This window comes from Alosa sapidissima, chromosome 19, assembly GCF_018492685.1.
Source record: "Alosa sapidissima isolate fAloSap1 chromosome 19, fAloSap1.pri, whole genome shotgun sequence".
Taxonomy (NCBI): Eukaryota; Metazoa; Chordata; class Actinopteri; order Clupeiformes; family Clupeidae; genus Alosa; species Alosa sapidissima.
This window is the reverse complement of record NC_055975.1, coordinates 2,361,238-2,374,708: the sequence shown is the minus strand read 5'-3', so window position 1 is coordinate 2,374,708 and position 13,471 is coordinate 2,361,238. Positions and strand designations below refer to the sequence as shown.

At 46.2% G+C, this 13,471-nt stretch overlaps 1 protein-coding gene across 1 annotated transcript in view; it reads right to left on the bottom strand.

The window, feature by feature from the left end:
• Positions 1-723: 723 nt before the first annotated feature.
• Positions 724-13,471, bottom strand: part of eif2ak4 (eukaryotic translation initiation factor 2 alpha kinase 4) — a 43,161-nt gene continuing 30,413 nt past the window's right edge. The window contains 8 exon segments of the mRNA XM_042073314.1: positions 724-1,255; positions 3,491-3,606; positions 4,515-4,559; positions 6,125-6,193; positions 8,634-8,737; positions 10,000-10,058; positions 10,172-10,281; positions 11,391-11,477. Coding sequence (XP_041929248.1) covers positions 1,198-1,255; positions 3,491-3,606; positions 4,515-4,559; positions 6,125-6,193; positions 8,634-8,737; positions 10,000-10,058; positions 10,172-10,281; positions 11,391-11,477 — 648 coding nt within the window. The 3' untranslated portion in view covers positions 724-1,197.

Sequence of the window (13,471 nt, the reverse complement as noted above, 5' to 3'; positions counted from 1 at the left end):
TCCGGCCATAGGTTAGCCACACTGTGGCCCTGCCTCACGCTGAGGGTGTAGATCCCCAGACACCATATTTAGCAGCTGATTCAATATGGAATGTGATCCCATCTTTGCTTCTGCATGTATTGTGTGATGTTACAACATATTTTCTCCATGATTTTTAAACAACTTCAGTTTCCATTCAAATGTCAACTTGAGTCTACTTTTCAGCTCTTGTAGCCTTTTCCACCCCCACCCCCCCCCCTGTGTGCACACACAAATGCATGCATGCACACACGCACGCACATATACACGCACATACACGCACGCACGCACATACACACACACACACGGGTGAAAAAGTGCTGCACCAGAGGCAGGAGAACATGAAAGAGCTGTGGAGCCGTGCCGGACGTGCCCAGCTTCTTGTCCTCACGACTCTTGTCACGACACGCTCTTCCCGTTTGAAGGGTTCACAGTCGTAAAGCCGGGAGCAAAGGGTTCACACACTTAAGAATTCCAAAAGCTTAAAACACAGCAGTTTTTCCAGGCAATTATTAGCCAATTATACATGGTGGCCATTTCAAGGCTTGCACGCAGCTATATAAGTTCATGGGAAAATATCACTGATGTGGCCACATAAACAAATTAGAAGGGAATGCACTGTAGAGCAGTGTCAAGAGTCAATGCCAAGGCACTGCTGCCACTTAAGGTTCAATAAGGACACATTACAATAAGGACACATTACAATAAGGGAAAATATTACATTTAATAACATTTTTGTTCACATCATTAATTACCTCTTGTATGTATATGATACATTGTGAGAGCCACTTACATTAAGCACTGCACTCCTCCAAGATGGCTAACTCGTTTAAGTAAGGCAAGAGTCTGGTGATGTTGTAACACCACCAGGGCCATTGAGTGCACGGATCTGAATAAATAACACCGGCCAATGCTATTGGAACCAGTCATTTAACCTTCATGACAACACTCTCTTCTTGTCCGGCATCTTTGGCATTAGATCTCTTGGTTGTGTCTCTTGATACTACCAAGGATACTTGAGGATACTTGAGACATTGGATACTTGCCACCTTGTCTTTCAGTCAAACCATGTACCAAAAATATGCCTCCACAAAGAGGAGGACTAAAAGCTAGAGAGGAAAAATAAGTTGTGACAATAAAAGCTCAGTCCAGGGCAGTAACTCCTAGGAAGAAGCTGGCTCAGAGCAGGACCTTGTGGTAGTCGTCTCTATAGCTGTACAGTACAACCACGGTGACTCTGCAAACGACAAGATGAATGAAAAGAGAAAAACAGTCAGAAGTATGAATCAGTCAGAAGTACTGAATGTAGGTAATATGGAACATGGATCTAGCACCCCCAAACTGTTTCATATAGTGAGCGAAGGAAAACCTTTGAGATCACTGCAGTCTACTCCCTCTACTCTTTCTCTAGTCAGTCTACACCTATCTTCTCTGTCTCTGCAAAGCTCTCTGGTGTGTTTACTTCATCAGAGACCCTCCAAAGGTTCTCCAACATGGATTTACAAGAGCTGATGAGAAAAAGAGGGGAGGCGTTCCAGACATTAAAAGGAGACTAGGGTGGGCAAATAAAACAACGGTCAGTTGGCAAGGCACCTCTGCCAAAGTCAACCACAATAAACTACTCAAATGAAGACTAAATGTGTCTTAAATCATAGTAAAATAATAAATCAATGATGTCATGTTTTGCGAAAAGACATCATACTCCTTTTAAACTGTGAATACAATTTGTAGTAAGGCTTCTATGAGTATTGCAGTGAACTTGAATAGAACTCCATGGTAAATCTCTCATTTCAGACATGCCTACTACATTAGACACAAAGACTCCCATTGTCAATCACTCAACACAGCGCACGGGAAGCAGCATGACTAAGGGCCAGTGGGCTGCCCTTGGGCCTGTGCAGGGGGTAAATGACAGGGTAGAACTGGCAGGAAACTGATTGTGGAACTGTGTGTGTGTGTGTGTGTGTGTGTGTGTGTGTAAAAAGGGAGCATGGGGTTGAAAGACAGCGGGTGAGAAAAGGCAGTGAAAGTGGGACAGAAAAGGACTGAGGGGTGAGAAAAGGAGGAACCAATCCAAGAGAGCAAGAGAAAGATAAAGGAAGATTGGCAGATTGGTGAGTGTGTGTGTTTAAGATACAGAGAAAGTGAGGAGATGAGAAATGAAGCACAAAAGTGGTTTGCAAAGGGGGTCTCATAGCTACTACACATTTGGGTGCAGTTACAAGCACACAGCTCACTAGCTGCAGCCTGGTAGGCCTTCCAACACCACTCAACACAAATGTCCACCGCCAGCCTCAATATCCCCATTGTTACCAGCCCTCCGAAATGAAGCTAATTGAAGTGTAAACACCGGTGCTTTGAGACCAAATCAGTCACTCATACACAAAGGAAATGAGAAACAACTGGTCTTCAGGAGGCCTGCAAAAGGATTCAGAGAGACTAGCTAAAGGTAAGGGTGGAGGTCCAGGGTGTGTGTGTGTGTGTGTGTGTGTGTGTGTGTGTGGTCAGGGGTGGGTGTTTGAGTCCGTCATATCATTTTGTAGTGCATGATCCTATTGATTGAGGGGAGAAGGCTCAGGTATCCCATGCTGGCTGCACAAGCCCTCCATTTCTGTAAGCCCGGGCTGTAAACCAACAGCCTGCACAGGATTTTCCCCGGTATTCCGAAGGGAAGACTTGACAACCGGATCGATGCCGGCTCTTAGGCGAAGGAAAAGCACTTGCCATTCTGCTGCCAGAGAGCATCATGGGTAAATGAAAGCCTTGCGCAAGCATAACTTTGAATAAAGGGGGTGAAACGACACAGGTTACGGTGTAAGCCTTTTTATATATAGTGGTGAGGAGGTCTGGTTTGGTCTACGGGAGGTGGGATGGTGGTGGGGATTTGGAAGCACTGATTCTGTAAAGCAGTTTCAGCACCTGGTGAGCGGGTCGGGTTGTTCATGAAGTCTGCCGGCAATAAAGCACTGGGCTGAGGGGAGACGCCGGGCTTTGAAATGGCGTTTAATGTGCTTGGGGAGCTTTGCTTCGGGTTTCATGATTTTGAATAAAAGTCAAAGAGGGGAGAGGCCTGACGGAGGGAGGCCCTGGGATCACTGCAGGGCAGGATACACACCAGGGGCCTGCTACCGACTGCCATATGGCACACACACACACACACACACACACACACACACACCATATGAAGAGGACCCTAATGTTAGAAATATTCTCAGCCACATATATTATACACAGTGCATACACAGACTACTAAACGCTTGAAGCTTGAGATTTTACATGGGACATTTTTCATACAACACGTGTATATGTCTGCACATAAGAACAAATAGTGTATCCGGCCACATGTCAGACAGAGATGACACAGAGTCAGAGACACACACACACACACACACACACACACACACACATACAGTACCCACACACACACACACACACACACACACAGCACTGATTGGTGCAGAAGGCAACTCACTTTTTCACCATTTTGAAGCGGTGGATCTCCTCACAGATGGACTTCAGGTACCTCTGCTTCGGGAGCCTTGAGAGTAAGTGCTTCACACTGTTGTTGAACTCGTCCTCACCATCAAACTAGCAGCACAAAACAAATCACCATCCAGTCAGACATCTTAACATTTGTGCTAATACACACACACACACACACACACACAGAAAGTCTACGTAATGGTCCCTTCCACACACTGCGGTGTATAATTTTGCCTGTCAACTTCCCAGGGTGACCGCGACCACTGTGTCTCCGGGAGAGCCTGTCAGAGTCCGTTGTGCAATTGGTCACCCTGATGCTTTGGTTTCCTGTGGCTAAGGGGGGACTTAAGAATGTGTATTGTAGTTTGCTTCCAAGCGTGGCCATGTTGTCTTTGACACCCTCTGTGCGCGCACACTTTGCTCCATGTGTGCAGTGTTGACGCAGGCTTGCATCAATGCCATTATTCATTGGGAGCCAGTTTATGATGGCTGTAGTGTTGTGTAATTGCTGTGTCTTTTCTTCTCGTGGTTTTATGGAACGGGAGGCTTATTAGCAGGGCAAACGGAGGACTTTTTGTTTTGGTTGTTTTGGAGTTCAACAAGCTGACCTTGTGGAACTCCAAAACAACTCTCTCTCTCTCTCTCTCTCTCTCTCTCTCCTGTGGTCGCGCATCGTTGGAATTCTCTCCGTTCCCCACAGGGTGGAGGAGGAGGAGGAGGAAGAGGAAGAGGAGGGAAGGAGGAAGGGAGGATGGAGCACAAGTGGGGTTTCCCTGCTGATAAGAACAGGGCTGGTTGGTGAGGAAGCTCCTCTTCCTCTCTCCCTCTCCTGTTCCTCACAGACTGCGTGTGGCGCAGGAGACAGGATTGTGGACCCCCACCACCGCCACCCGTCGGCCCCTTTGTCCCGTTTGTTTTTCTGTCTTTCCGCCGGCACCAGAGGAAGGTGTTTCTGTTTTATTTACTTTTACGGGACTCCAGGAGAACACAAAACACAAAAGCTGTTCACTGACCTCCAGAGACAGGAAGTTGATGAGGGTTTCCTTCGCCACGTCAACCTGCAGGAGAGACAGGCCAGTGAAGACAAGAGAGACAGCAATGCAGAGAGAGAAAGGAACGGACAGATGAAGAGGGTGGAGTACGTATGAAAGAGAAAGAGGGAGAGAGAGGGGGAGAGGAGAAAGGGAGAGAACAGAGAGTTTAAAGACAGACTTCATCTAATCTTTATTGCCCTATAATAATGTGCTTCTGTTTATCTGTGACCCAGTGGGGAGAGAAATAATGACAAGGAGGAGAGACCGAGAGGAATGCAAGAGAACGTTGGCCCTTTGCAGACACAATGGCTTCTTATCTTCCATCAACTCTCTCCACTCCTCAGTTCCTCATTCTGTACAGACACCGAGTTCCCAGACTGTGTTTCCAGAGGAAAAGTGTCGGCCACACCGCCACCGTCCCACCCTCGGAGGGTAACCCCAGACAAAGGCCTGGCCCCGTGCCACTCTGGTGGCCATGCTGTGCCAAGGTGACCCACGTCTGACACCCTCCAGTGACCCCTCTCAAGGAACATTCATTCCCTTTCTACGGGGAAACACTTGATTCATTGCCCAGACCAGCATGGCTGTTTTCAAATTCAAACAGTAAACAACATCTCCATAGCGTGATCAGAGGCCTGCTTGATGACTGTTTGGATTAGAGTCATTGTAGCAGGATGCCATTTCCCCAGTGTGCACATGCTTTATGTGAGCTGAGGTCGCTCCTTATCTCTGAACAATGTGAGGTGCGGTAGCAGCACACAGCGATAAGCAAAAGTGTGCACCACACACACAGTTTCTAAAAGAGGGAAGTGCACCGTATGTGTCTCTTTTAGGACGGACGGAGGGACATTGTGTGTGTGTGTGTGTGTAACTGGAGGCGACGTTTTGGCAGACAGACAGAAAAAAAGTATACAGTATGGAGAACATTCTCGTCAAGTCCCCCCCCCCCCCCCCACACACACACACACGTCACAACAGAGGGTGGCTAATATATACTGCATGTTCTGCAGACAGACAGACAGGACAGACACAGACACACACACACACACACCTCTCTAAATGCCTGCATATCTGTGCTGTACACTAGTTCCAGAACTATGAAATAAACCAGGCTTCCATCCCAGCAATGACAAATGCATTCAGAGTTAGCAAGAATCAGTAAATACGAGATTTATTCTGTGAATGCCCCGTGTAAAATTCACTACGAAACCACAAATAAACTAAACATGTGAGTCATTTCGATCCCAGCGACACACAGCCTCTCTTGGAAGCCCTTGTTTATTATTCCTCAGCGTCAGCATTGGCTGCTTGACACAGGCAACCTGATTGGTCACAGGGGTGGAATTGGTCTCGTCGGGCGGGAACACACAGCTAAAAGCCATGACTATCAAACGCTGGCGTCCTGTGGCACTCATTTCATGATTTTACACTTCACTGGAGGAGATAATATATTGTGATGTCTGCAAGTATACACTTGCGGGTATGTGTTTGTGCATGTATGTATGTGTGTGTGTGTATGTGTGTGTGTGTGTGTGTGTGTGTGTGCCCATGTCTGGTTGTTTGGTGGTCTGTGGAGTCACATGACTTACCGCCAAGATTTCGATGTCATTGGTCTTGTTCTGCAAACTGCTACCAAGGTTCTGCAATCTGGATTGTATCTTTGGGAAAAAAAAGTGAGTGAGAGTCAGGGGGGGAGAGGGGTTCAGCGGAGAATAACTGCTCCCAAGATCCTCATGAAACTTCTGTGGAAAACAAAAGACACTTCATCCTCGCATGCAACAGCATCCTCCCCCAACCCCACACCCACCCTCATGCTGCGCTGCTGCCAATGGGACCAAACCCAGGCTGGTTCAGTGGGACCAGTGAGACCACATGCTGACACACACACACACACACACACACACACAAGTGCGTGCATACACCTTCAAAATAGGCACACATGCATAACAAGAACAACACACACACCCACAGTGCATGCTCCAGCATGCCAGCTCCAGAGAAGCGTGGCCAGGCCAGTGGCCCAGAGGGAGCTCATCATGAGGAATGTCAGTGCTTTCATACGCCACCACTGAGCCACACAACAGAGTGGGTAGGCTTGGTGCCTTGCCTGGCCTGGGATCTTTGCCTTGCTGTATTTATCAACAGAGGCAGATGTCTCTAAGAGATAATCATAGGGTGGTCGTTTCCAATCAAGTTAATCACAGGGTGGTCAATTCTAATCAAGCTAATATATAGACAATTGTCTGTTACTTACACAAGACTACCAATGAAGCCTATTGTTATGAACTTCAATTCCATGGATGACATAAAATAACTAGACTTAAATGACATGAAATGATTGAAATGAAATGACTAATTGATGAGGAAACTAGGGTGCATCACTGGACTGAGCTGATTCGAATTCGAATAGAGGTTCAGCCAACAATTTTGGGCAACGATATTGACAACAAAAAGTAAATAAACAAATAAATAATTGGTATTGGGTCATTCCACGTCAATTCAACCAGGGCCCACGCACTTAGGTCTCAAAAAATTCTGAAAAAAATTACCAGGTGTACCCATGTTACCCAGGAGACACACTGTAAAATTACTCTTATGTAAAAATCAATACTTTCCAAAATACAGCCAGTTTTACAGTGGGAGGGGGGGTGTCGATTTTGTTCGGCCTCTTTTTTTTGTCAAAGTTCACAAGCCCACAGCGCAAGAACTAAACCATGTAGAAGGCTCAAATTTTGCATGCTGGTACATAAATAGGAATAGTATGTAGCAAAATAGTCACATTTAGTCTGGATAATCCTGCATGGTCATAGCTGTCCCTCAAATTTGATACAAATTTTATTGGAGTTTTTGGCTGGGCTTTTTTCAGAATTTTTTGAGACCTAAGTGCGTGGGCCCTGGTTGAACTGACGTGGAATGACCCTATTGTGATCGGTTATCAACTAAATTGCTTCGGCTATCAACTTAATTGTTTCCTACATGGCAGTGATGCGCGGGTCGGGGGTTATATCACCCGCCTGACCCGTTTTGGAGATCCAGTCCACCTGACCCACAAAATATGCGTTAAACATCGACCCAAACCCGACCAGACCCACAGCCCCCCCCCCCCCCCCCCCCTCTCTCTCTCTCTCACTCTCACATACTCAGACGTGCGTGCGCGCACACACAAACACATGCCTATAGGCTACTTCATATAACTTACCTCTCTTACAGTAAACAAAGTATTTGCCCATATTATCTCTGCTTCTCTTGCGGACCATCAAAAACGTTTCCGTGGGGTAATCTGAACAAAAGGTAGGTTACGAGCTACCACTTCGCAAACACAATCGCGAAAGAATAAAAAGACCGGGATGATTTTGCCTGCATAATATGCTATAGACTGACTAGAAACTAAACTGAATTAGCCAGGCTATTGTCAAAGGCTGTGTGGAGCATGGTAGTACCATGCGTGGAAATAATTTGCATTAGCCTTTTTTTAATCAACGAGTGAGCTGAGCAGCAGGGACGTCGTTAGCCTACCAGTAGTATAGGATCTAAATGTTCTCCGTTTGTTTACATCAGGAGTTTCATGAAATCTTTTAGCGTCTTTTAGGCCATCATCTGGATAATTAGAAACAATAGCTTAATTAATTGTGTGGATAAACTTTGTCCCCTCTGATGGGGTATTTTTTAAGCCAATCAACTCTGGTGAGCATGTGTATTTGAGACAGAGAGGAAGAGAAGGTGGAAATCTCACTTTAGCCTAGACCACATGCAATTCTGTGCATGGCTATTTTCATGGATACAACTTGCATTTCTATCTAGAGATTTAGACCCGACCCACCCACAACCCGCAATATTATCTATACAGCCTACCCGCTCGCAGGTCAGGGGTCGCCCGCGCATCACTAACACATTGGGATCGATATCAGACATCTCCTGTCTGTGCTCCTCACGCAATATGAGGATTGGCTAGAATATCATATGGCTCAGTGCGAGCTACTCTGTCTGCCATTTAGACAGCAAGAATGGAGTGTATTTGGGGCGCACACAAAGCCAGCACAGATAGAGGTGGGGCTGTGAGGAGGACAGGAAGGAGGAGCTGAGGTGATCAGGACAGACCGTGGTCTCGTATCGTCTGCGAGTGCTGGCCGACAGCTTCTCTGGGGGGATGAGGTTCACGTTCATGTTCCCTCCCGAGTTGCTCCCATGTTGCTCTGACGACCCTGTTCCCAAAACACAGAAGTGAGAAAAGCAAATCACAACATGGCTACAAGTCTACTTGTCACCAACACCAACCTCTCTCTCTCTCACACGCTCACACTCAGGGGGTGCAACAATAAATCGATGAATTGATTAATTGTCAACTATTTAATTAATCGGCAACTATTTTGGTAATAGCCTTGTGTCATTTGAGAATTTAATCTGATTCCTTTAAACTTGAATATTTGCAATAATCATTAATTGCAACCCTAACACACACACACACACACACACACACACACATCTGGCTTTTGTTCACAGTGAACACAGCAATGGTGTAAGAGAGATTGGTTGTTGCAATGGTCCCCTTCAAAGTGAACCCTACTGGTTTGGCACAGGCACCCACTGGCAGCAAAACAAAACCCTGACCAAAGGCAGTGGGTTTCTTCTGATTCATTAGCACTTAACAACAGTCCTGTCAGGCTTCTATAAAGTCTCTTCTAACATACAGCACTGACATCTATGGAGCTATTTGTTGGTCCTCAGTTGTCAAAGGTCATAAGAGCACGTAAAAATGCTGTCTTTAATGCTGTCTTTTATACATAAACAGTCATATTACATTTGTGTGGATCAGGGCAGGAGTAGCTATGGTGGGAAAGCAGAAATTAGCAGATTAATGACAAGGATTTCAGAGACCTGGTTGGAATTCGCCAGATGACCGGATGTACTGGCAGCAAACTGGGGTCGAGATCAATGACATAATCTGGTCTAATCTGAGCACAAGGTTTCAGTTTGTTGTCTGGAGGAAGGGGTCACACAAGGACACAGTGTGTCTCCAAAGCACAGAAGAACTAGGGAGAGGCTGTGAGGGAAACCTCTTGCTATTCTTATTTTAAGCACAATGCTATTATCTCCATCCCACAATGAGACAATACCGTAAAAAAGAATAGGGTTTGCTGATCTAAGGGAAAAGCTAAATGCATCTTCATGCCAGTAGAACTGTGTATTGGATTTCTGATTATGTGAAAAACAAAATATGGCATCTCTTCTTTTGCCCTAAAGAATGGAATGGTGGCAAGTTATTCCTGGACAACTCAGTTTCCGTTGCACCGTCAAGCAAATATTTGATTTTATTGGCACCTATGGCCATGATTCTGAGCTGAGTTAGGTGGAATCTGCAGTTTGTTTCCAGTGACCCCTCTACTTTAATGTCAGCCTCAGCCCTTCATAAAACCCTGGATCAAGTATTTTAAGGACAGTCTCATAGAGTGTGTGAGCTGAATACCTGAGCTAGTCTGCAGTGATCCCTTTGGGTTCTGGAGAGAGGAGCTATCAGACACGTCTCTGGAGAAGAGAGAAGGGGAGAACAAATCATTCACAACATTTCACATGCACAAGGTTACACACACACACACACACACACACACACACACACACACACACACACACACACACACCTGTTTCTCTCCTCTGAGAATTTGGTCCTGCATTTTTGTACGATATGATCCACCAGTTCGGACTCAGGAATCCTCTTCTCCGACTGCCGGTCCTTCTCAAAGGACTTCACCTGAGGAGCAAGATAAAAACCAGATACAGGTCCATTCATAAAAGCCAAAGCTAGGAGGACCAAATCTCTCAGTAAAAACCCAGTCTCTCTTTCTGGTCATCTTCAGGAAACCACCATCATTTGAACAGCTAGCCATTTTTTTAAGGGCTTTCTAAAAAGATCCTGACTGCCATTTGTCTTTGACTTTTCTTATTTGGAGCCTGAGCTGGCATCTTCTTGAAAAATATGGCCTTGATTTACTAAAGGCCTGTGGGTGAAAACTTGATACACACATATAATCCTCCCTGCACACTGGAGGACATCCATCTTGGGCTTTTTTCAGGAGCAGATATCAAGTTTGTAGCTGTTTTTAGTAAATCACGGGCCTATGAGTGAGAGTATATTTTACCTATCCCAAAGGAATCTGACCAGCAACAGACAACCTTTTATGCCATTTCTAGAACACATACTACCCTACACTATACACACATATCCACCTATTCCACTAGTGCATGGTGGCAAATAAACATTTCTAACACTCTGGCTGGCAGTCCGGCTTCAGTGGCTCATACAACAGAGCAGCCAGGAGGAACACACCTGACCTGGGTAACCAGAACCTCCTCTGGGTCCTCATTAGAGCAATCAGGTGGGTTTGGGCAGAACCGGAGCTCAACTGCCCTCTACACCCACAGCTCTCTGGCTCTCAAACGCTGTTACCACTCTGTCACTCGCTACATTACATTTATGCTTTTATTTATTTAGTATGCGCTTTCGTTTAGTCATTTTCCGTAGCGACTTACAGTTCAGCTAAGGCATGCTTTTTTCCACCATCAGTAATGGTCTCCTAGGGCTCTGAACCTTTGACCCCCCTTTTAAATGATGGACAAAGTGGGACAATGAGCAAAAATGCTCATGAAACTTAATAAAACAATAATGTGGTGAAACCAAATTGCTAATTGAATACCAAGCAACATCCTGAGCAAATGAATGGGTGGGTCAGCAGCATGACCCCACAAGCCACTTGCAGTGTGTCATTTACTGTTGACTACTTACAGTGTTTACTGTAAGTAGACAGTTTACTTACAGACTACTTTACTGTTGCTGTTGTGGACCTATGTGTCTGTACTCACCTTGCAGTAGTTCCCCTCCTTGTCAGACACCATCACCATGAAGGCCATGCCAGCCTGTCTGCAGTGCTCCAACAGAGCTTCCTGAGACTAGAGAGGGAGGGAGGGAGCGAGAGAAGGAGGGGAAGAGAGAAAAATAGAGAGAGGGAGAGCATACAGAAAGAAACAGAGGAGAAGAAAGTGCGAAAGACAGTGGTAGGCAGAGAACAAAAAATAAAAAAGGACAGACAGAAAAGAGAAATAATAAAAAAACAACAAAACATGAATGTCAACAGCAAGAGGAGATAAACAATGTGTTCCAATACTGTGGCCAAGTGCTCAAACATTTGGGAGGCTATGAGGATGACACAAAGTTTACTACACAGACAACTAATAATTCTTTATCATTTACAATACCCTCAGGGATGGCAAGTGCAATGGACAAACAGCCACTCCAGGCAAACAGCTCTACAGGATACACGTTTGGAAACGAACACACAGCAAAGCAAGTCGTTTAAACAACTCCTCAAACGGACGCCTGAACAACATCACCCTGAGGCGGAAATTCCTGGTGCCGACTGACCAGCACCTGGGGTGAAAAAACACACACACACACACACACACACACACACACGTGTCACCTGTCTGTCTCGGCTGACTGACGGTTGCCTTAATGAGGCCTGTGGGCTCATGAGCCCTGGCTCTTGGAGCTCTGTCTGACACACTTAAATACGTGAGCATGCGCGCACACACGCACACACACACACACACACACAGAGTCCATCACTCACCCTCCCCAGCGCAAGCACATGAAGTCACTCTTTCTCCACCATGCTCAAATACACACCAACTCAGACGCAAATACACACCCACATACTCTCCCCTGCTCAAACACACACGCGTGTACACTTAGACACATACAGTACACACACGCCACCTCAGTGGAACAGCAAAAGCCCTGTGCTCCTGCAACAGGCTCGGTCTGTGAGTGTGCTGTGTGAATGGACAGGTTAAGGCCGGGAGAGGAAGCAAGACTTTTTAGTTGCTTATTTATTTTGTTGCCACAGCTACCTGCTTATTTTGGACTTCATGTAAATGTGTATTCCTGTGTGTGTTTGTGAGAGAGAGAGAGAGAGAGAGAGAGAGAGAGAGAGAGAGAGAGAGAGGGGATAGGAAACCAACTGCAATCTGTTCAAAGACTTAAGAAGGACTTATGAGAGGAGAAGACCTGGTGTGAGCATTTGTGTGCTTGCATGACTTCACTTGTGTTGCGCAATCAGCACCATGGATGTAGTGTGTGTGTGTGTGTGTGTGGCTCATTCTGTGCCGACTGTCGTGTTTGCTTGTTTGCTTATTTGTTGTGTGTGTGACAGATACTCTATTCCAACTGCTAGCAGCGGTCACTAACTGCTGAAGAGCTGACACAGATCAGTGGACCCAGCAGGCTTGACTTGCGGCTCTGCCCGCTCCCCGGCGCCTGGTGCCAGAGGCCTGGCCGGTCGTGCGGAGAGGGAAGTGTGTGTGTGTGGGGAGCGGCTCAGAAATTCCTCCGGGCCGCCTCGGCTCCATGTTTGGCTTGGAAAGCAGCGGCCCTGCCAAAACACCCAGCGGCTGCCCAGGTAATGCACTCACCCGTGGCCTGGGGTGTGAACACTCTGTGTGTATATAAAGCATATATGGCCTATCTGTGCGTCCAAAAATGTGTGTGTGTGTGTGTGTGTCCACAGATATATGAGGAATTCTGTGATTCTGTGTTCGTCCATAGCAGCATGAGCGAGTGTATGTACTGTATGTGCTTCTGTGTTCCTTGTGATAGTATGTGAGAGAGATATGTGCATATGTGTGTTTATGTAGTTATTTGTGTACTTTCTCTCTACAACTTCTTCTCTATCCCTCTCTTTTTCATCTCCCTCACTGTCCCTCTACCTCTCTCTAGGATTCTCTCCATCTGTCTGTGTTTTTTCTTCCTACTGTATCTCTCTCACTCTTTCATTCTTCAAATGTTCATCTCTCTCTTTCTCATCATCTCTCTCACCTTCCCTCTGATTCCCCCTCTCCCTCTCCTCAACTACCACTACTGCCCAACTGATGAGGTCCACTGATTC